The sequence below is a fragment of the Stegodyphus dumicola genome, chromosome 11 (assembly GCF_044657685.1).
Source record: "Stegodyphus dumicola isolate Sdum_Otavi_A_Nest chromosome 11, ASM4465768v1".
Lineage (NCBI taxonomy): Eukaryota > Metazoa > Arthropoda > Arachnida > Araneae > Eresidae > Stegodyphus > Stegodyphus dumicola.
The window spans coordinates 54,907,927-54,930,219 of record NC_140778.1 but is presented as its reverse complement, the minus strand read 5'-3'; the positions used below and the strand labels follow the sequence as shown (position 1 = coordinate 54,930,219).

Sequence of the window (22,293 nt, the reverse complement as noted above, 5' to 3'; positions counted from 1 at the left end):
CAAAACAAGAGACTAAATTTAAAAAAAAATCATGTTTGAGCTAAAATATTAATGTCTTGCAAAATCTTTCTAACATACGTGACAATTTTCGATAGAGGGACAAGTTTTTTTTACTGCTTAGACCTAGAGTACTTTTTTTTTTACTTCTTATTAAACAATCATAGATCCTTTCCCAGATTTTACTAATCAGGTCTTGCTGGCCTAAGATGTAATACTTTGATAAAGAAATTCTAAAAAGTTTAGCTTTTTTTATTTCAGTAATTCTGAATACTTATAAAAATTCGGACTACTACAAATTTTAGTAAAACTCATCCTATGATTCAAAAAGATGCTTCAGACTGCTGACGAAGTTTTTAAATTAAAAAGAAACTGTATTTGATATGGTAATGAAGTTAAAATATCATTGCACCTGCTTAGACAATATTCAATCTAAGAATGCTACTATTTTAGAGAATTATATGCATATTTTAGAGAATTATATGCATAAAATTATATGCATTTCAAATAAAAAATACCACAAATAATTATTATATATTCAAATTATACACGACTACTGCGTCATTCGCAAACAACATACATTCAAAAAACAATAAAAATTTTTTTAAAAAAAATCTTACAGGTTTCAGATTTTAAATTACGTCCAAAAGGACATTTCTTTAACGTTTTGTGTGGTACCTTTATTTATTAAATATCATGTTCTTTGCACTTACACCATAAAATTCAGTTCAATAGCAATGTCGATAATTAATTTTAAAATGAACATATATTTAGAATTTCCGGTACACAATTCCGCGCGCTGGAGATAAAAAGGTTTCCACCCCCGTAGAGTGTTGCTTGCTTTGAAATCGTTGAGTTTGTTACTCAAAAATTCGTTAAAGTTTCACAAAATATGAAATCGATAATATCAAATTTGATCTTCCACATGCTCATATTCGTAGGAGGATTACGTTATTCAAACTTGGATGGCCTTTTTACAAACCTTTTTTTTTATCACAATGCCAGAAATATACACACATTTACGCAGATTTTCATTACTTACTTACTTCAAATGTAATGCGGGACTCTAACATTTGGTGGCAACAATCTGAAAAGTGATTCGCCGTTTATAGTGATTCAACGCAAAATCGCAAAAACGAAAACAGTATTAGTATTTAAAACAATAGTCTCTCAAGGACTATTGTTTTAAATACTAATACGCCCCTTTGGACTAATAAATAAAAATATGAAAGGTTTCAGATTTTAAACTACGTCCAAAGGAGCGTTTTTAACGTTTTGTGTGTTACCTCATTAAATATCATGTTCTACGTACTCAAACCACAAAGTTCAGTTCAACAGCAATATCTCAAAATTATTTTAAAATGAGCGTATCTTAGAGTCTTGCGCTGGAGATAAAAATGGGATTTTTTTCGTACGGTGTTGACATTACTCGCTTTGAAATCGTTTAGTTTTTTAATCAAAAATTCTTTGAAGTGTTATAAAATATGAAATCGATAATAAAACAAGTTTCAAATTCAAATTAGGGCTTCCATTTTTGAAATTTTGATAGCTCTAGGTACCGTTGTTTTATTACAATGCGAGAAACATACGTATTCATGCAGATTCTTCATTATTTAATTTCTTTAAGTATAATACAGAGCGATAAAATTTAGTGGCAACAATTTGAAAAGGGATCCGCCGTTTATAGTTTTCAATGAAAAATGCCAAAGCGAAATTAAAAGTCCTTCAGGGCAAATTGTCCTTTTGGACTAAAAATAAAGTAAGCAAACATAAGAAAGTAAATTTTCGTGCTTCTTTTCTTAATAGTATTTCGTTTTATTTATTTACTGCGGTTTTTTTTTTAACTGAAATTTGTTACTTTTAGAAAAGTGGTGGGTTATATTTCGGACATTCAGTTGTTAGGCTGTAGGTTGGTTATTTTAATAATTTATATAGCAAAATACAGAAATTTTAACACACATTTGCCTTTCTGCTTGTAGTTATTTTGCGTTGAACAATGTAATTACAATTATGTAAGAAAATCAAACTCATTGAATTTTTTTCTAATAAAAATCGCATTGAAATCAATGTACATATAAAGATTTGGAATATTTGAAATGAATTTGAACAGAACTTCATCAAACCAGTATAAGCGACGAATATTATTCCAAAATGAATAAATAATTCGCCATTATTATTTTTACTATCAAATTAGATTATGCTTCATAAACCCGTTCAAAATACGCTTATTATAAATTACTGTTGATGGCTAATTTTTATTTGAATTAGTGCTTAATTATGTTATTCTTTACATGTAATTATATAACTCATATTAAATGCAGTAATTGAATGCGCTATTCGTTCGCTCCAATAATTAAAACTTATAACTTGTCGGTTTTAATTATGTATCTATATATCCATAAGTAAATTTGTTTAAATATTTCCTAATTCTATTTTTTAATTGAATTCACGAGCATTTCGCATATTTCTGAACAATCAATTTAAAAACTAAAGGCTATTTTATGAAAATGTTATCTGTTTAAAGAGAGTATTGAAAAAACATGCTTACATGCTACTTTTTTATTTCGCGAAGAATGTCCACGTTTGTTTGTTGTTTATAACATAATTTAATCGCCAAAAAAAAACGCTTGAGCATTAGTGGTTGTTTATAAACCACTACATGCTCAAGCGTTTTCTTGGCGATTAAACATAGCGGTCTAAAACGAAAAAGAGCAACCCTCTTTGCCTCCTACTGAGAACTGTCATTTAGAGATCTCCAGGGTTCCAGAAATAAGGGGGGCAGGAGACATCTGCACGGCCGCTTTAAGGCGGTCATAACGCTTTCGAGGTCTTCACCACTGACCGCCTAGAACCGTCAGTAACGCTTTCGAACACTTTTCCAGTGACCGCCTAGAAGCGTCCGTAACGCTTTCGAGGTAGGCCGTCTTGACCGCCTAAACCCGGTCATAACGCTCAGAGGGTTAAAAAAAAACACTTAAAGCATAGAAAAATGTTTTTTAATCATTGCATATTTTTCTTCTATTAGCTAAAATTGTAAGCTTAAATAAAAAGTAAATAATATCAGTGTAATACTTTTTAAATTTTTTCAAAAAACTCAGAAATTCCATCTAATAAGTCTGCGTACACTCTCAAAAAAAAAAGTAAAATATAAGTTTTTTACATTACTACAATACTTTGTAGGATATCCTTTATTCTTCAAAACAGCCTGCAGACGTCTGGGCATTGACTGAACTAGTTTTTAAGTGTCATCCGACATAAATTTCGCCCATTCTTTCTGCAATTTACTAATTAGATCATTTCGTGATGTAATATTGTGTTTTCAAATTCGTTTCTCCAATTTTGCCAACAAATGTTCGATTGGATTGAGGTCTGGTGACTGTGGAGGAGTACGCAATTGTCTTGGAGTGTGATAGAGGAGATATTCCTTCACAATTTTAGCTCTATGTTTCGAGTCGTTGTCTTGTTGGAAAATAAAGGTGTTAGTGAGTGAGTGAGTGAGTGATTATGGCGCAAAAACCAGAGATGATTATGACGCGCCAAACACAAGATGAGATGATTACAATTGATGATATTAAAATTCAATAAATAAAAACAAGTAGATAAATGTACCAAATCCAGAGGATGAAGTCATAGACACAAGTTAAAAGCACATATTAAAATTCAAGACACAGTCTTCAAAACAAATTACATTAGGTAATAAAAGCCAATCTCTTTTAAATAATAAAATAAATTACAATTGATCTCTCTTCCGATTAAACGGTCGAGAGGTAAGTCACAGCTATTAAAATATTTCTGGCGAACACTATTAAAACATGGACACTCAATTAAAATATGACGAACAGATAAACAAACATTACAATTAAAACAAACAGGCTCATTTTCAGCTTTGAGAAGATAGTTATGTGTGACTCTAGTGTGACCAATTCTGAGGCAACTCAAAAGAACGTCCTCCTTACGATTTCCAGCAAAATCCCAATGCTCAATTCTAGGCTTGACGTTTCTCAACTTGTTGTGATGCTGGTTTTCTCCATACAATAGGGTGGCCATTAACTTTAAATATTGTAAATTTACTTTCATCTGACCAAATTACATTGTTCTAGAAGCCCTGCGAAGAGTTTAAATATGTTTTGGCAAAAGCAATTCCTTTCTTTCTATTTGTCTCGGAAATGTATGGCTTAGACATAGGTTTGCGTCCATGATAATCGGCCTTTCGCAGCACTTTTCGTACAGTTTCAGGAGAAATTTCCTTGTTGCTGGTTTAAAAATGTCTTTTGCAATGCTTGCAGCAGAAAGTTTAGGATTTTGTTTAATTCGTAAAAGAATTTTTCTTTTTTCCCTCTGTGTTTTAAAATTTAGTGTGCATAAATTATTAGATATGAAAATATTACAGTTAAATAATTTCAAAGTCCCTTATTGAAACTAAATATTAATAAAAACTTTTAAGAAACTACCCTTTTCGCACCATAAATTTGGATTTGATATTACTTTTCTTGATGTACGCAGACTTTATTGACTAACTGTATGTATAGATGGCACTCATGGCATGAATGCATATGGCTTTGAGCTTATAGTTTTATTAACTGTCAACAATTTAAGAGAAGGATTTCCTTGTACATTTTTAATTTCGAATCGAAGTGATCAACCAGTTTTGTCTATATTCTTCTCAATAATCAAGCAAAGCATTGGCACATTACAACCAAAGGTTTTCATGTCAGATATGGCTGATTCTTTTTTTAATGTATAGGTTTCAGAGATGGGCACACGTGAAAAACGCTTCTTTTGTGCATGGCATGTTGACCGTGCATGACAAAAGAATTTTAAAAAAATCGGTGGTAGAGAAAAACAAGCCCAAGAGTATCAAGTTCTCCGCACTTCTTTACAAGAATGTGTATACAGAGTTTTAATAGCGCAGCAGAAGTTGTGTTAAATTTCTTGAAAACTGATCCCGATACACTTGATTTTGATAATTATTTTTCGACACATTATTTAAAAGATGCAACTACTTGGGCTTATTGTCACAGAGTTCATTGTGGATTAAATACAAATACACATATTGAAAGAATGCATCGAACATTAAAGTACATATATTTATTTACATGGAAAAAATGTTAAAAGATTTGATAAGGCTGAGCATGCAATTATGAAATTTATTAGGGATAAAATGTTTGATAGAATCATTACATCAAACAAAGGAAAATTGACAAGTAAAATTAGAGACTTGAGAAACAGATATAAAACCAGCTTAACACTGTCATCACAAATTATACAAAATGAAAGTGGCTGGATTATTTCATCAGAAAGCAATTTAGATTTGTATACCATACAAAAAGTGATCAGTGAGGGTAACTGTGAATTGAAGTGTACTGAATGTAATGTATGCATACACACATATATGTGCACATGTATAGATTCTTCAATTAAGTGGAATATGTGTAAGCATATTCATTATTTATGCCAGATGCAGAAAAACAGTCCAGCAGATATAGTTCATGATTCCTGTAATGATCCTTCATTGATAATAGACGACACAAATGATATAGTAATAGTAAATGAATTAATGCAAAGTACATCACAAACTTTGACATTAGCAGAAAGAAAAATAACACCGCTGAATAAATTTACAAGCTTACTAAACTCAATAACAACACCTAATGAAGTAACTAAAATGGAGAAAATTTATAAATCTGCAATAAATACGAGTATACCACACTTTGAACCTCCAACTGTAAACATACCAGCTAATAAAAAAATTGTACAGCAAAGAACCTTTAAACGAACAAAAAGAAGAAAAATAATGAAAAATTTAATTCGGACATCAGTACAAAATTTTCCTCTCACAGTTATGATGAATAACAAGACAAATATTCAGGGGCAACATTCTTCTTAAAATTTTCATTGTTTAAAAATTACATTATATTGAAAATTCATTTGATGACCTATGTCTTAGTAAAATTAACTTATATTAATTTTACTATTACTTTACATGTACAGGACTCTGGTATTTTTTTCTCTTTATAGAACTCATATTCAGTAAATTTCCAGCTATATACATTTTAAACAGTTTTAGAGATTTTAAATGTTCTCACTCTGCGGGTAACTGTTTACACAATATGAATGAATTAACTACACAAACATCAAGGAAATGAAAAAAAAATTCTGTGCCACCATTTGACAGTTTTTCTCTCAGTCTGATATAGACATTTTTAAGTGGTCAAATTAATCAACATATCTCATATGATTATTACAGTTTGTGATACTTTAGAAATAACCATAAACCTACCAAAAAAATTTCAGAAAATTAAACCGAAAGTACAAAATCACAATGGAACGAATGTTCGGAAAACATTTTCAATAGTCCTGTCCCCTAGTAGCAGTATTTCCTACATGCGTGATGGGATAAATTTGTCCCACCTTTTCATTTCAACCATTTTTAATTAATATATATATATGAATTCAAATAATACTTTTTATCTGCAAGAAAAAAAATATTCATTCTAATACCAAAAGTTGCCCAAATGATTTAAATTGCATAAGAAATTAAAATAAAAAATGCTTCAAAATTATACCTGCAAAGAATTTTTTCCTACATGATTTCTATGAATTACTAGTGCCACCATCTGTTATATATTTATGAAACTGAAAGGTATTATTGTATGTATTTTAAACAGAATTTTGCAGCTGTCATCTTGGAGATAAAAACTGATAAAAAAAGCCGTCCTGCCGCCCATCAAAGGGTTAAAGGCTTTATGGACCTCTTTTTTTTACCTTCTTATTTTAAAATTTTGATTTCAATGCTGTGTCCAAGAAATCAAACAGTAGCACACACACACACACACAAAAAAAAAAAAAAAAAAAAAAAAAAAAGGTATGTGTTATTGTAGAAAAAAAGAAATAGGTGGTACTGGATCCATTATTAAAATAGACACAAAAGTACTCAAATAAACATCTTTCTCCAAAGTTGGCAACACATTTATAATTTTTGGTGGTGGTGGGGTGTGATAATTAGAAATTACCTAAAAAAATAAATGGATGAAATGCTCCTTTTCAGGAAGGTTATTGTTGACGAACTTTCATACTATTACTTTTACTTTACATGTACAGGATGAATGCAGCATGAATGCAAGAGTGATGACTAAATTCTGTCAAAATTTCTTCTCTCAGTTTCATTTGTTTCTTTGCTTTGCCTTATATGCTATACTGCCAAGCTTAAGAAAGAGCTTTTAATGATAGGGAAAATGAACAATTTTTCAAAAGAATTTGGAATGGACACTTTTATTGATACATAAGCACCAGAAAAACCACTTAGTGCTCAAAAATTTTATTTTGTAGCATAGCATAAACATACAATTAAGAGGAAGTGTAATGCCAATGAAACAACAAAACATTTACTAGTGTTTACAGCTGCATGTCATGTCATATGTAGTTCATGAATGATTTGAATTGAATGACATTTTGGAAAGTTAAAAGTCCATCTGCAAAAAGATATTTTGAAAGTGATAAATTCCCTATAAATCTATTTTAAGAAGAACATATTTACATACTGCTTACATTGGCACAGTTTAGGATATCCAAAGTGTGATTTTGGACAGCAATTCATTTTCATGAATGAATGCTGTGGTAAAATTCATATGTAACATTGCAACTAAAACCTTACACCCTAAAATATCAGATATATTCCTTCTGATAGCAGATGTAGAAAGAAACCAACAGTTTCGGTATATCTCAAGTTTCATCAATAGAATTTATTTCGTCTTAATAGAAGTAAACATGACTATGCCATTCGTTTCCTGAATGATGAGATGTATAAAAAAGGTGAGGCATTTACAGGGTCGTTTCTCAAAATACTGTATCTAAAATGCACACCCTGTACATGTTTGTACAAGTTTCATGAATTGTTCACAGACAATTGCAAACTTATTTCTAATGTAAAAAGGATGTTTTTAGAATTATTTGCTAGAGCAAAAGTCTTTAGAGAGATTGCAGTTGATATATTGTTGCCTTTAAATCCAGTTTTGAAAAAGTGAGGAATATGGTAGCGTGAGCTTGCTATTTTGGCGAGTAGTAGCGTTTTTAAGAGGTGGAGCTAGGGTGATTGCACAGAATGCCAAATATTGAAGTTTTTTTTATAGATTTCTTTGTGAAATGTTCTATCTTTATTCAGTTATTTCTGGTTTCAGTTAAGGGTGATTAACAGATTTTTACTTTCTGTATGCTTTCGTAGGCTGAAAATACAGTAAGGTTGGCCCTAATGACTAGTATTTTGTCAAAACCACAGATGCTGTCAATATTTTTTATGTTCTTCGATTAAAATGCTTAGGCGTTATTTAAAAAGGCATCTCTAAATAAGAGTCTCACATTTATAGCTTCACATTTCTCTCAAATACAAGCTTCCCTGGAGAAACAGAATCTAAATTTAATAGCCTCTTTGTATGCATTTGATGTGATGAAAAATGTATCTCAATATTCACGTTGAAAAAGGTGTAGGTTCAAGCATTGTGAAAACATGTTTGATATCGTTACGAATCCTGTGAATCTCTATGTTTTAAATATGCACCTGTCTCATCAGCAGATGATTGTTTTCCTGCCTCGGGGGCATTTTAACAGATACAACTTGTCAATGGAGAATCTGAAGAAAGTGCCTGTGATATTGACACAAGTGAACAATGTGTTACATGGTGATATTCCTTTCTTATGTATCAAGGTAGGGAATCTTTTTTTTTTTTTTTTTTTTCCTGTTTGTTTAGGTAATTCTTGACCATGGTATTTATTATTCATCAGCATATTTTCTCTGGAATTCATGAAAAATACTAATATTTTAATGATATGTAGGAATATGTTTTTATGTACTTTGTTTATCGAAATAAAGAAAAATTTATCTTTATCAGTGCTAGTTATAGTACATGAAGTGCGTTAATGAATTCACAACTTAACAAAGTTAACATATTCCTTTTTCCCAAACTATATTTTAAAGACATTTTTCTTTATCTATTTACCTACCGCTTTCAGCATTTTAGTTTGACACAACTGCCTGTCTTTATTCATAACATACTTAACAATACCACAGATTTTAAATAGCATTTAAATTCCTTAGAACATCATTATAAATAAAATAGAAAAATTATGTTATTTTTATGCAGTTTGAAGTCATTTGAATTTAGATTACACCACACCAGTTTGTTAATTTTGGTGACTTTGGGAGTGCATAAAACTTCTCAGTCATCTCACAGAGCCAATAAAATGATAATAATCTTTATTTTACTGAAATCATTTATTGGATGTAACACCTAACATCTTCCGAAAGGTAAATATTAAAAAAAAATATCATTCGAAATATATTATTTCATTATAATGTTACTCATAAAAACTTATCTGCTTAATATTATAGGTAACATTATAACAACAGAAGTAAAAAACACTACTTCATTAACCATTTAAAAATGTATATTTTGAGGGGACACGATATTTAAGAGCTGCATGAAATAATACGGCTCTGAGAAAGACGACAACCACGTTATCTTTGGTTCAACCCCCCTCCCAACTTATTTACATCTTCTCAAACGGAAGTGACGTCTGGCGAGCAACCGAGAGTGGGGATCATGGATCAAGGAAGTTAATTTACGGAGTGCGCTTGGCTAGGTCTTTAACTCCACATCATCAGAGATAGAATAATTACATCAAAAGAGGGATTCATCTAATAAGGGAAAAATTTTGAAGCCTAATTATAAAAATAAAAGCTTTTCAGATAATGCCTTCCGCATGAAAAAAAGGAAAACTCTTAGAAAGTCTTTAAATTAAATTTTATGTTTAAAAAGGGCCAGGAATAAATTTTGAGAGAGGAGTCAACATTCAAAAAGTTTTGAAAAGAATAAAAAGGTGCAATACATTTCCTTGATTCTTGATATCAACAGCAAAATAAAATCCTTAGGACAAGCAATCCGGAGAGTTGGGCAAAAAGGGCTGGGGGTGAAACCAGTACCTCCTATATACGAAGCCAAGCCTCTAGGGTTGCTTGAACGGTCTGACGTCATCTAAGTCGTCATTCCTACCATCTTCCTCGTGGCAAAGAATGAAAGAATATACTTCGGTGTCGTAGCGTAGTGAACTGAGTGAGTGAGTGAGTGAGTGATTATGGCGCAAAAACCAGAGATGATTATGACGCGCCAAACACAAGATGGGATGATTACAATTGAAGTCATTAAAATTCAATGAATAAAAACAAGTAGATAAATGTACCAAATCCAGAGGATGAAGTGATATAAAAACAAGTTAAAAGCACATATTAAAATTCAAGACACAGTCTTCAAAACAAATTACATTAGATAATAAAAGCCAATCTCTTTTAAATAGTAAAATAAATTACAATTGATCTCTCTTCCGATTAAACGGTCGAGAGGTAAGTCACAGCTATTAAAATATTTCTGGCGAAGATTATTAAAACATGGACACTCAATTAAAATATGATGAACAGATAAACAAACATTACAATTAAAACAAACAGGCTCATTTTCAGCTTTGAGAAGATAGTTATGTATGACTCTAGTGTGACCAATTCTGAGGCGAGTCAAAAGAACGTCCTCCTTACGATTTCCAGAAAAATCCCAATGCTCAATTCTAGGCTTGACGTTTCTCAACTTGTTGTGATGCTGAACATCCCAAATTTGCTGCCATTTTTTTCGGACCTTTCCTTTGATGACACTGCAGATATCTCTAAAAGGGATAAGGCGACTGGACAGTTCAACAGCAGATTTGGCTGCGATATCTGCAAGCTCATTTCCCTTTATTCCAGCATGTCCAGGAACCCAGCAGTACAGGACTTCATAACCTCGAATCGTTAAATTTATATGAATTTTTAGAACATCCACAACCACAGGATTCTGATTGTTGGGAAAAGCTTCCAAGGATTTAAGAGCACTATACGAGTCTGTATAAACTATCAACTTTCTATGGCAGAGCTTTGATATGTACAAAAGACCATAATATATTGCAGTTAGTTCAGATGTTATGACTGAGCAAGCATGGTGCAGGCATTTGCCCTCAATGTAATCTTCAAATACAAAAGCCGTCCCGACATGATCATTTGACTTCGATCCATCTGTGTATATCGGTTAATAACTGCTATATTTCTGCCTGTGCTCAGCAAAGAATTGTCTGTAAACGATCTCGTTAGTGCTTGCCTTCACGTGATGTTTGAAAACATCAAGAAGCTGAATACGTGAATTTTCCCAAGGTGGGATTTCAAAGTCCTGTACTGCTTGGGGGCGCATATCAGAGAGGGAATGTTCTTCAATGATAGGGCGAAGTCTTAAAGGAAAGGTAGGAATACAGGATGGACGTTTCAAATAATGTATTACACTCATTATCAAGTAAGCATAGCTTATTGGGATGTTCAGGTTGTGATAGAATATTAAAATATTGCAAAAGGGACAATTGCTCACGCCTCAGATAAAGTGATGGTTCGTTACAGTCAACATACAGGCTCTGCACAGGAGAAGTCCTGAAAGCTCCTGAACAAATCCGCAGAGCTTGATTGTGAACAGGATCGAGTTTTAACAAAACTGATGACCGAGCGGATCCATAAACAACTGAGCCATAGTCCAGTCTAGAGCGAACAAGGGCTCTGTAAATGCGAAGCATGGAGCAACGCTCTGCACCCCAGGAGGTGTTCGCCAACACTTTTAAAATATTTAGTCTTTTTAGACACTTCTTTCTCAGGTTTAAAACATGAGAAAGGAAAGTCAATTTTCGGTCGAACGTCACTCCTAAAAATTTTACTTCGGGCGTAACTGGAATAATTGTACCATTCAAATATAACTCAGGTTCAGGATGGAGACCACGCTTCCTACAAAAGTGAACACACACAGTTTTCTGTTTCCAAAATGTAAATCCCTGTTTGTCTGACCATTCTTGGATCTTATTCAGAGCCATCTGCAGTTGCCGCTCTACATATCTCATGTCTGCTCCTCGACAGCTAATCTGCAGATCATCAACATATAGAGATCCCAAGATGGTGGGAGGAAGTTCTTTTAATACAGAGTTTATTCTTAAACTAAACAGGGTTACACTAAGCACACAGCCTTGAGGCACACCCTCTTCCTGTTGAAAAACATCCGAAAAAACAGAGCCAATCCTTACTTGAAAAGTTCCAGCGTTCAAGAAATTCTGTATGAAAATTGGTAGGTTGCCGCGCAAGCCTCTCTCGTGAAGATCCCGGAATATACCGTATCTCCATGCCTTATCATAAGCTTTCTCAATGTCGAAGAATATTGAGACAAGGTGACTCCTTCTGACAAAGGCTTTTCGAATAGATGTCTCTAATAGAAGCATATTGTCTACGGTCGTTCTCCCCTTTCGAAAACCGCTCTGATAAGGCGATATAATATTATTCTTTTCCAAGAAGTAGACTAGGCGGCTGTTTACCATCTTTTCAAACAGTTTGCAAACATAACTGGTAAGGGCAATTGGCCGATAGTTCGAGGGATTCCTCGGGTCTTTCCCTGGCTTCGCAATAGGAATGACAATAGCTCTCCTCCATGCACTGGAAATGTACGCTCCTTCCACACTCTATTGTAAAGTGTGAGAAGGGCACTCAGTGACTTATAGGACAGATGCTTTAGCATTTCATAATACACGCCATCCAGACCCGGACAAGACCTATGTGTCTGCAACAAAGCTCTCTTTAGTTCAACCATAGTAAAGTCTCTATTGTACGGCTCAAAGTTGGAAGAGTAGAAAGCGATGGGATTTTTTTTCAGAGCGTTGCTTGATAGAAAGAAATGCAGGTGAGTAATTTCGGCTGGAAGAAACGGCAGGAAATGTCTCACCAATTGTATTTGCAATTTCTTCTATGGAGCTAATCACTCGGCCATCTTTTTCCAGAAAGGAAAGTGAGTGGTCTTTATACATTCCGCATGCTTTTCGAACTCTTTCCCAAACCCGCTTACTAGGCGTAGAGGATGTTATTGAGGACACATATGAAATCCAGGAATCCCTCTGGCTCTGCCTTTTTACTTTCCGTGCATTTGCTTTGGCTCTTTTAAAAGCTATGAGGTTTCGCAGAGTAGGATATCTACGAAAAATACCCCATGCTTTTTTCTGTTTTTTCAGTGCTTCATGACAGTCGCGATTCCACCACGGTTTCGAATATTTTAGTAGTTTTCCTGATGTTCTAGGAATGGAGAGCATAGCTGCCTGAATAATAGTATTAGTAACAGCTTCAACAGCGTCATCGATATGCACACCTTCTACCATTTGATGTGTGAGCTCTGCAATGGAAGAGAAGAGTTCCCAGTCTGCCCTGTCCAGGATAAAACGAGGGAGTCTCGTCATGGGATTTGCTCCTCTTCGTGCAAGAGACACAAAAATAGGATAATGATCGCTGTTGTACAGGTCATTTCCGACACTAAAAGTGCAAAATGGCAACAGAGATGGTGAACAGATGGCAAGGTCGAGAGCATGGAATGTCTTTGTAGGCTCATGGAAGTAAGTATCCTGCGCATTATTCAGGAGACAAAGGCTATGATCTTCGATCATCTGCTCAATTTGTCTCCCTCGGCAATTTGTATCTTTACTACCCCAGAGCGGACTATGGCCGTTAAAATCTCCTATTATGATGAAAGGCTCAGGCAGCTGCTCTAAAAGACCATTTAAATCTTGCTGATCAATATGCTCATTTGGAGGCAAATACAGAGAAACGACTGTAACAACAATATCAAAATTTGTTTGAGTAGCGACAACTTGGAGGGATATCGTCAAAGAAAGCACATTTGAGGGATAATCCAGTGAGGTGAGGAGACCTACACCTCCACTGGCACGTTCACCTGCAATGTTATCTTTCCTGACGAAAGAAAACCTCCGAAGTTTTGCCTGTTGTTCTGGTTTTAGATTTGTTTCCTGTATTGCGAAGCATACAGGATGATAAGCATTGATTATGGCTTTGATGTCGAGCAAATTTCGGTGGAAACCGCGACAGTTCCATGAGACGAGGGTGGCCATTATGATTGATGTTTGTTGTTCCTGTGTTCCTTTTTAGTTTTGCGCGGAAGCAGATGATCGGGAACTTCTAGACCGTCTTCCACTTCCATACTGTCTGAATCTGCAGATTCAGAAATAATTTTATTTGCAGAACTATTGCTGGGACTTCTATTTTTGGTTTCTATTATTGGAGGCAGAGTTTTGGGTTTGCTCGGGATTGCTATTTCTTTATTTTGTATGGTATGTGTTGGATTTTCTTTGTTCTTGCTTGCAGGCTGCTGGTTTTTATTTGGTGGAGTCTGTGTACTTACGGAAGTTTGGGTGGCTATTGTGCGGGTTGATTTCACGGCATTGGCATATGATTTGTTTGATATAGGCTGTGTGCTTTGAACTTGTCTTCTGGCTTCGGCATACGAAATGTTCCTGGAAACTTTTATGGTCTGCACATCCTTTTCTAATTTCCATTTCGGACAGGAACGAGAAAATGCTGAATGGTTGCCCTTGCAATTTATACACAGTGCTGCAGCGGTGCAATTTTCGCTATCGTGGCCAACCGACGAGCATCGAGCGCACGTCAGGGTCCCACGACAGGACATCTTGGAATGGCCAAATTGCTGGCACTGGAAGCATCGCATGGGGTTTGGAATATAAGGCCTTACGGGGCAGTTAAGATATCCAGCCTTAATATTTTTCGGCAGATCAGGCGAGTTGAAGGTCAGGATCACGTGTTTAGTGTCAGTCAACTGACCTTCCTTACGCATCTTGATCCGCCTAGCACCACAGACTTTTTGGTCAGCTAACTCGGAAACGAACTCTTCTTCTGAAACGCACAGAAGGTCGATTTCCGAGATCACACCTCTACAATAATTCAGAGTTTTATGCGCTGACACAGTTATAGCTACATTTCCAAGTTTGGTTTGTGACAAAAGGGAAGCAGATTGAGTTGGCGAGACAGTATCTATAAGCAGGTCTCCAGAACGGAGACGCTTTATATTCTTTGGTTCACCTATGCAAGAACGGATATATTTGCTTACAACGAAAGGGGACATCTTTTGCAGTTCGCCAGAGGGACTCGAGACTACAAGGAAGCGTGGATTATCAGTGATTACTTTGGCATTCGCATCGGTACGTATTTTCTTAGTAAGAGATTTATCAATTATTTCAATACTTTGGTCGTTTTCATTTGATTTGAGAAGAAACATAGAAGCCATATTTAAGAAAGAAAAGATTCGGGTCCGACGGCCCCGCCTACCACGGAGCCCAACAAGGGAACACAGATTCCTGTGTTAGGGCTAGCCGGACCTATACGCAAACTGAAGCCCCACAGTCGGCTTTCCCGAAAGCAGGTACTCCCGAGAGCTTGACCCCAAGCCACTGACACAAGGACTAGTGACCAGCCGATTGACACCCGTGAGGACGACTAAGGTGCCTCCCGTTTAGCTGAAGCAGAGGCCAAAGCAGTGTGTTGGGGACAGTACCTCGCCCCTCAACTACCAGGACCCTCCTTTCCAGCGACACGGGTCTCCACGCACTGCAAACACGTGGGCAGTTTTCTCGCCACTCGAAAACTAGAAACAAGGTCTGTTCCAGCCTCTCGTGACGAGCCCCAAACCCCGTAGAGAGAAACCACAATGGAGAAGGGAAGGGAAAAAGTTCCAGCCAAGAGGAGAGGAGACGGAAAAGAGGATAGATCACTGGGGCTCCAGGATCGTGACACCCGTCTCATCAAGAAGATGATCCCCTGAAGGGCTAGGGTACCTCGGGATTGCCACACCCGTACTCACAAAAGTGAGCCCCGTGAGGGGCGTAGTGAACTGACTGTTGTTTGAAAGTGTAGTGTGCTCTAATAGAACATTTTTCATTTAAATTACTTTATTTATTTTTTATTATGCCACATAAATGCTGTGTTGCAACATGCAAAGGAAATTATAAGAATGGCCCGAAGGTGGCTGTATTTAGTTTTCCTACGGAAGAACAACTGAGAAAACAATGGATTTGGAACTGCAAACGAAAAGATGGATTCAAGCCTACGAAACAATCAAAGGTAAGCATGCATTTCATTTTTAAATTAGAAAATTCCTGAAAGATTAATGTCATTGAAAGAAACATGACTTGAAAATGCGAAAACAAAAAATTCTCAATGCAAGGGAAATAATTTACTAAAGTTCCATTGCATTCAACCATAGAAAATAAAACGAAGTTTTAATTACTTTCTATACAAGCATAGTTATATATTTATTTACTAGGCAGAAATTTCTCTTATCCCATTATGAATGAGTATTATTAATGAATTCTTTCAGTAATTTATATTTTCGGCGTCGGGATCTTTATAACACGCACATTGATTTTGGATTGATTAATCTTTCAGGAATTTATGTTATACAGAGCTTATACTGAATTTTAAAGTGATTATAAAATGGACCCTTTTCTCAATAACTAGTCAAAAGAAAATCCACCAAACTTATAAAGTTCATATTATAACTTTAAGTAGATAAATATAAAATGCTTCAAGTCGTAATTTTAAAGCCGTTAATTTAAAGTTGTTTTAGATATAAGTATTTAACTGTTTGGGTATACTATTTCTTTTGATTTAGATAAGTCTCGTTCCACCTATTTTATTTTTATTTTTATTTTTTTTTTCTTTTTAAAACTGAATGTATGCAATGCCTCTTTATTATATGCTAGGAGCATTTGAGAATCCATTTTGCTCGTAACTCATGTGAACAGGAAATTAATGCTAATTATGCAATGTTCTAAACTTTATTAATTCTAAAATCCTTAAAAAAATTATGAAATATATGTAAAAGAAAACAATCGTATAAATGGACTAGTTTTGACAGTAATTATTTTAATTTCTGGAATAAGTTACAAGGTGTTTAAATTAAACTGTCTTGTTCAAATAATATTGCCTAAGATTGTAAGCTTACTAGTTTTCATTACATGTTAGCATAAATCCTAATTAGCCTATTAAATTGTTTCATGCACACACACATCTATAAAAGTACGAGTTTCTTATGCCAATAACACCTACCTTGTTACAGTGGTTCACTTGCTACTGGCAGTAAGTTCTTGTGGGCTTGAAATTTACATTAATTTCTTATCTAAAAACACTTATATAAGGGGTTTTGTTTATTTATACTTGTTGCAGTGGAATATGAAAATGTTTTATTGTATTAATAAGTTATATAACTTTTAAAATTTTTGAAAAAAGTTAAGAAAATTATATGGAAAATAAGCAATCTAGTGAGCCTTCCACAGTAATATAATGTCAAACACGATTGATGAATGTGAATATTTCACTTCAAAATTACATAAGAATAGCCTAAAATATTTAATTACTGCAAATAAACTGTTAAATATACAAATTCTTGTTTTTTTCTTTGTGTATCATATTTTAGCACTTATACATGTTTTCAATAATTCAAGAAAAATGAATTTTTTTAATGACTAATGATGTTTTATGCTCTTAAATATAAACATTCATAGGCACACAAGTAAATTTGTACTTCTGGTTGTGAACATATCATTTGTAAAAATGTTTAGAAAAAGAGCCAGTAACTTTATATTTGAATGGTACGAATGAATGTGGTTAATCTTATTCTTATCCATCAACTGATGGTTAATCTTATTCTTTTTATAACTGTATTATCACCATTTTGAATGTAATTCCATAACCAAGTGTTGTTTTCAAATAACTGAAGAAAGAAATATTTAGGATGTAGCAATTATATATACATGAGCAATTGTATGTTACCTGAGGATGTATCAATTAAATAGTACTTATGTTATATGCATTTGACATATGACAACAAACATGAGCTAATTATTTGCACTTTTCAAAACTTTATGACAGCATCCATGGCTCTTTTTAGCCCAAAAGAGTTAATAGTTTTGTTTTAAGATTTTGCATTATTCACTCTAAATGGCTGCATCACTTTTTTGCGTTGTGCACTTTAAATGGCTATATCTCTTCAAATTGTTACCATCCAAACATTATCGCCCTGTATTATTTTTAAAGAAATTAAATGATGAACGTTTTCCACAACAGTAACCCTTCCCTTAAGCAGATAGCTCTTGAGTGCTTTGCCATGATTAAATAATAATACAATAAAACCCTTATTAGACTGTGCATGTATTTAAAGGATGGCGAATGCTTACGATTTTATAATTGTTTAACCTTTTGATACATGTTTATTTATTTGTTCTTTTTCATATTAAAAGGTGTGTGAACTTCACTTCAAGCAAGAGGATGTTCTGAGGCAAACTGAATTCTTTGATGAGAAAACTGGAAAGAAGATCATTATACCATTGTCATATCCTCGTTTAAAGAATGGTGCAATTCCAAGTCTGTTTCCTGATGGTCCGAGTCATCTTAGTTCCAGTGTTTCATCAAGGGAATCACCAGAGCATAAAAGACTCAAAAGAGAACAAGATGCACTTGAAAAAGCCTTAGCCTGTAGCTTAGCTGAAAAGGAAGAGTATGAACGAAAACAAATGTTTTATAATTTAGATGAACTAAAAATTTGTTTTAATACTGTGAAATTACCAGATAACTGGATAGTTATACACAGGCCTATACATACTATGATTCTTAATATTTCTAATGACAATCATCCAAGAATTCTAAAATCATTATTGATTGATTGTAATTTGAATATATCTGTAGCAATTAGAAATATACCTATTAAATCACTGAAGCAATATGTAATCCCATCAAAAATTAACAACCTTAAAGATCTTTTAAGTATTTTAGAGAAATTAGACCTATTTGCCTCAAATGATTCATCTGAAGACAGTATTCAAAATTATTTACAAATTGTAAATGAATTAATGACAATTTTAAAAGAGAAAATTCCACATAAAAACAATGAAATAAATTTTCTCGTTGAGCAACTATCAAACTTGAATTCAGAAAAACAACAATATAGGTATTCTGCAGACTTTCTAATATTTTCCACTTTACTTCACACAATTTCACCACATGCATATAATTTTATTCGAAATTCAGAAAATATTATTATGCCTCATCCACGGACCATTCAGAAAATTTTTTCAGATTTTAATATATATCCAATAAATGAACAATACAACCAAAAGTTCCTAAGCTACATAAAATTTAAATTTCAAGAACTATCAGAAAAAGATCTGCTTGTTATTTTAATGATTGATGAAATTCATCTAAATCAAGCATTTGATTATAAAGGTGGTAATTTGTGTGGAATGGCATATAATTGCAAAAATGCTGCATCTAGTGCATATGTTTTCATGCTTCGCAGCCTATTATCTGTTTATAAGGATGTTGTACATATTTTGCCGGTGAAAACACTTAGTGCGGATAATTTGTATATTTATTTTAAAAAAATTGTTGTGGAATTAGAAAATATTGGGTTTAAAATTATTGCTATTGTCACTGACAATAATTCGATTAATAAAAAGGCTATGTCTCTGTTTTCCGAACCACCTAAAGTTAGTATTGTTTATCAAAACCCTGTTGACAAATCTAGGCCAATGTTTTTTATTATTGATACAGTGCATATTTTAAAATGCATTAGAAATAACTGGATAAATCAAAAAAATAATAATCAGAGTATGTTTTTCCCAAGTTTTGATGATGCTTCACATATTGAAACTGCATCTTTTTCTTGTATTAAAAAATTACATGAATCTGAAACTGGTAAGTTATTAAAGTATGCTTATGGTCTGACAATAAAAGCTCTATATCCAACTAACTTAGAAAAACAAAGTGTAAAGCTTGCATTGCAGATTTTTAATGATAATGTTGTTGAAGCATTATTTTCTTTTGGGCAGCAGAAAGAAATAATAAATTTCCAAGAAACTGGAAACTTTATTAAAATAATAAACACATGGTGGTCAATTGTAAATGTGAAATCTATTTTTAAAGGTGTTCATAAAAATAATGTATTTGAAACACCTTTCACTGTGGCAGAAAATGATGAAAAATATGTTTTTATGAATAACTTTTTGAATTGGCTAGATAGTTGGAAAAATTTGAATTTAACCTCTGGTTGCCTAACCAAAGAAACTCACTTTGCAGTATACCATACAACGTATGCTTTAATTGAGATATCAAGGTATTGTATAAATGAGTTGGGATTTAAATACCTTTTACTTGGAAAAATACAAACAGATATGTTAGAGGCTAGATTTGGTAAGTACAGGCAACTGGCTGGAGCTCACCATAATATTTCTATCAGACAGGTTTATGAAATAGAGGGTAAATTAAGACTTCAGAGTACATTACCAACCCTAATAAATTCTTCAAAATTTGGAAATATTCCTCTTCGTGTATCTGATTTTAAAGACACTGAAGAACAAACTTTTGATGACACTGATGTACAAACATTCATAGATGAAATAACAGTTGAAGATAGTGATATACACGACATAAAATTGGATGTACCTATTTTGACTTATATAGCTGGATATTGCTGTTATAGTATGCTAAAAAAGTTAAAATGTGATGTATGTAAATCCAATATTACTATTGATAAGGAGTTAGCTTTAGAAAACGATGAAAATATTCATTCATGGATTAAGGTTTTTGATAGAGGTCTTATGTATCCTCATCCTGATATTTTACATGCTGTTATATACAATTTTATTGTTAAGAAACTTATTTCAGATGAATATGAGCAAAAATTTTTATTTTCGGCAAATCCACGAGTTACAGTGTGTAAAATTACTCTAAATTTACTTCATGAAAATTTTTTTTTAGAGTTGAATGACTGTCCTAAACTTCATGACCCTCAAATTATTTTGAAAAACATCATACAAGCATCAACGAATATTTTTCTAAATAATTACTGCAAAAAGTTGAATGATAACCCTTTAAGTAACAATTTAAATAAGCAACGGAAATTGAAAACATTAAAAAAATAATTTATGCATACAGCAGAAATGACATATACTATGTTTATAAGTTAGTAAACTTTATAAAATAAGATAGTGACACTAATCTATTGTTTCTTATTATCTTCAGACTTAATTTGTAATTCATTTTATCTAAATGAATATTTTTTGCAGAATGTAGATAGTATGTTAAATAAAAAAATAGTGCTTTTTCTATTTGTGTTGTGAAATCTTTACCAACTCTTTCAAAATGCATGCACACACACACACAAAAAAAAGCATTTGTAATAGTTAACTAATTATGACAGTAAAGTGCTAAAGTCTCTTATATAATATAATTTTGTGCAAAATAGGTGTATTTATTGTAAACTAGAGAAATATTGATTTTTGAAGATAAAATACTTTGCCAATTAATATTACTATTGTTTAGATTTTGAAATCAGTATCTTGCAATTTTTTAATATTATTTTAATTGAAGCAGACATGTTTATTACATTAATTTTACACTGTAAGAAGAAAATAAATACAATTTGTTTTTACCTACAATTCCATATGAGTCATTTTTATAGATATTCATGCATTTTTATGGAGGAAATTCACTGTATTCTTATACAATATTTTCATTGTAATACATGCTAAATTCTGTCAAAACTAAAATTAAATACTTTGGAATTAAAATTTCTAATGATGTGGTTGTACATATACAGGGGAAAACTTATCAAAAATAAATTGAGTAAAAAAATATTTTTAATCCTTCCCAGCTGTAAGGCTTCATGCAGTTATACTAAACTATTTTGATATTAAAAAGACTTAACTGTAATAAAAAATAAGTAGCATCAAGTTACATAAATAAATAGTCATCCCACCCTTTTTCCCACTGTAGTATGCAATGCCATTTCCTATTACTTCCAGTTATAAATTTACTGGTACAAAAAATTCAGGCCAAAAAAAAATAAATAAATAAAATCCTTTTTATATGTTTTGCATCCTAATTGTGTTGCTTTCCTTTAATAAAAATCTGAATTATTTTGAAAATTTTAAATCTTACTTTACATCTTAACAATCAGGCTATATTTATTTTCATTTCTAATAGGAAAATACATAAAACTTGTTATTCTTTCAATTCTAAGAATTGAGGACATTTGATCTATTTAGATGTTTTAAAAGTTTCTACTGATTACCCTGATAAAAATTCCAGTAAATACATATATAAACTTCATATTTATCATTTGCTAAAAAATTCTCAAATAAGTTAAAATGAAATGCTTTCAGGAACAAAAATTTACAAGTTACAAAAAAAAAAATTATATGCACATAATTAGACAAAAGGGGTGTTACAAACATTTAACAATAAGAATGAAACATAAGAATTTTGAATTCCTAGCAAGTGTCAAGTTTGTTGAATTTTTACAATTTTTCTTTTTTTTATTATTGGGGAAGATGCAGTTATGTATT

At 32.9% G+C, this 22,293-nt stretch overlaps 1 protein-coding gene across 1 annotated transcript; it reads left to right on the top strand.

Moving 5' to 3' along the window:
• The first annotated feature begins 15,778 nt into the window (after nt 1–15,778).
• On the top strand, nt 15,779–22,001 carry LOC146994004 (uncharacterized). Its single transcript, XM_085826705.1, has 2 exons — nt 15,779–16,012; nt 18,190–22,001. Exons 1-2 carry the CDS (start codon nt 15,857–15,859, stop codon nt 20,866–20,868), a joined length of 2,835 nt encoding a protein of 944 aa, XP_085682831.1. The 5' UTR covers nt 15,779–15,856; the 3' UTR covers nt 20,869–22,001.
• Nucleotides 22,002–22,293: the final 292 nt, after the last annotated feature.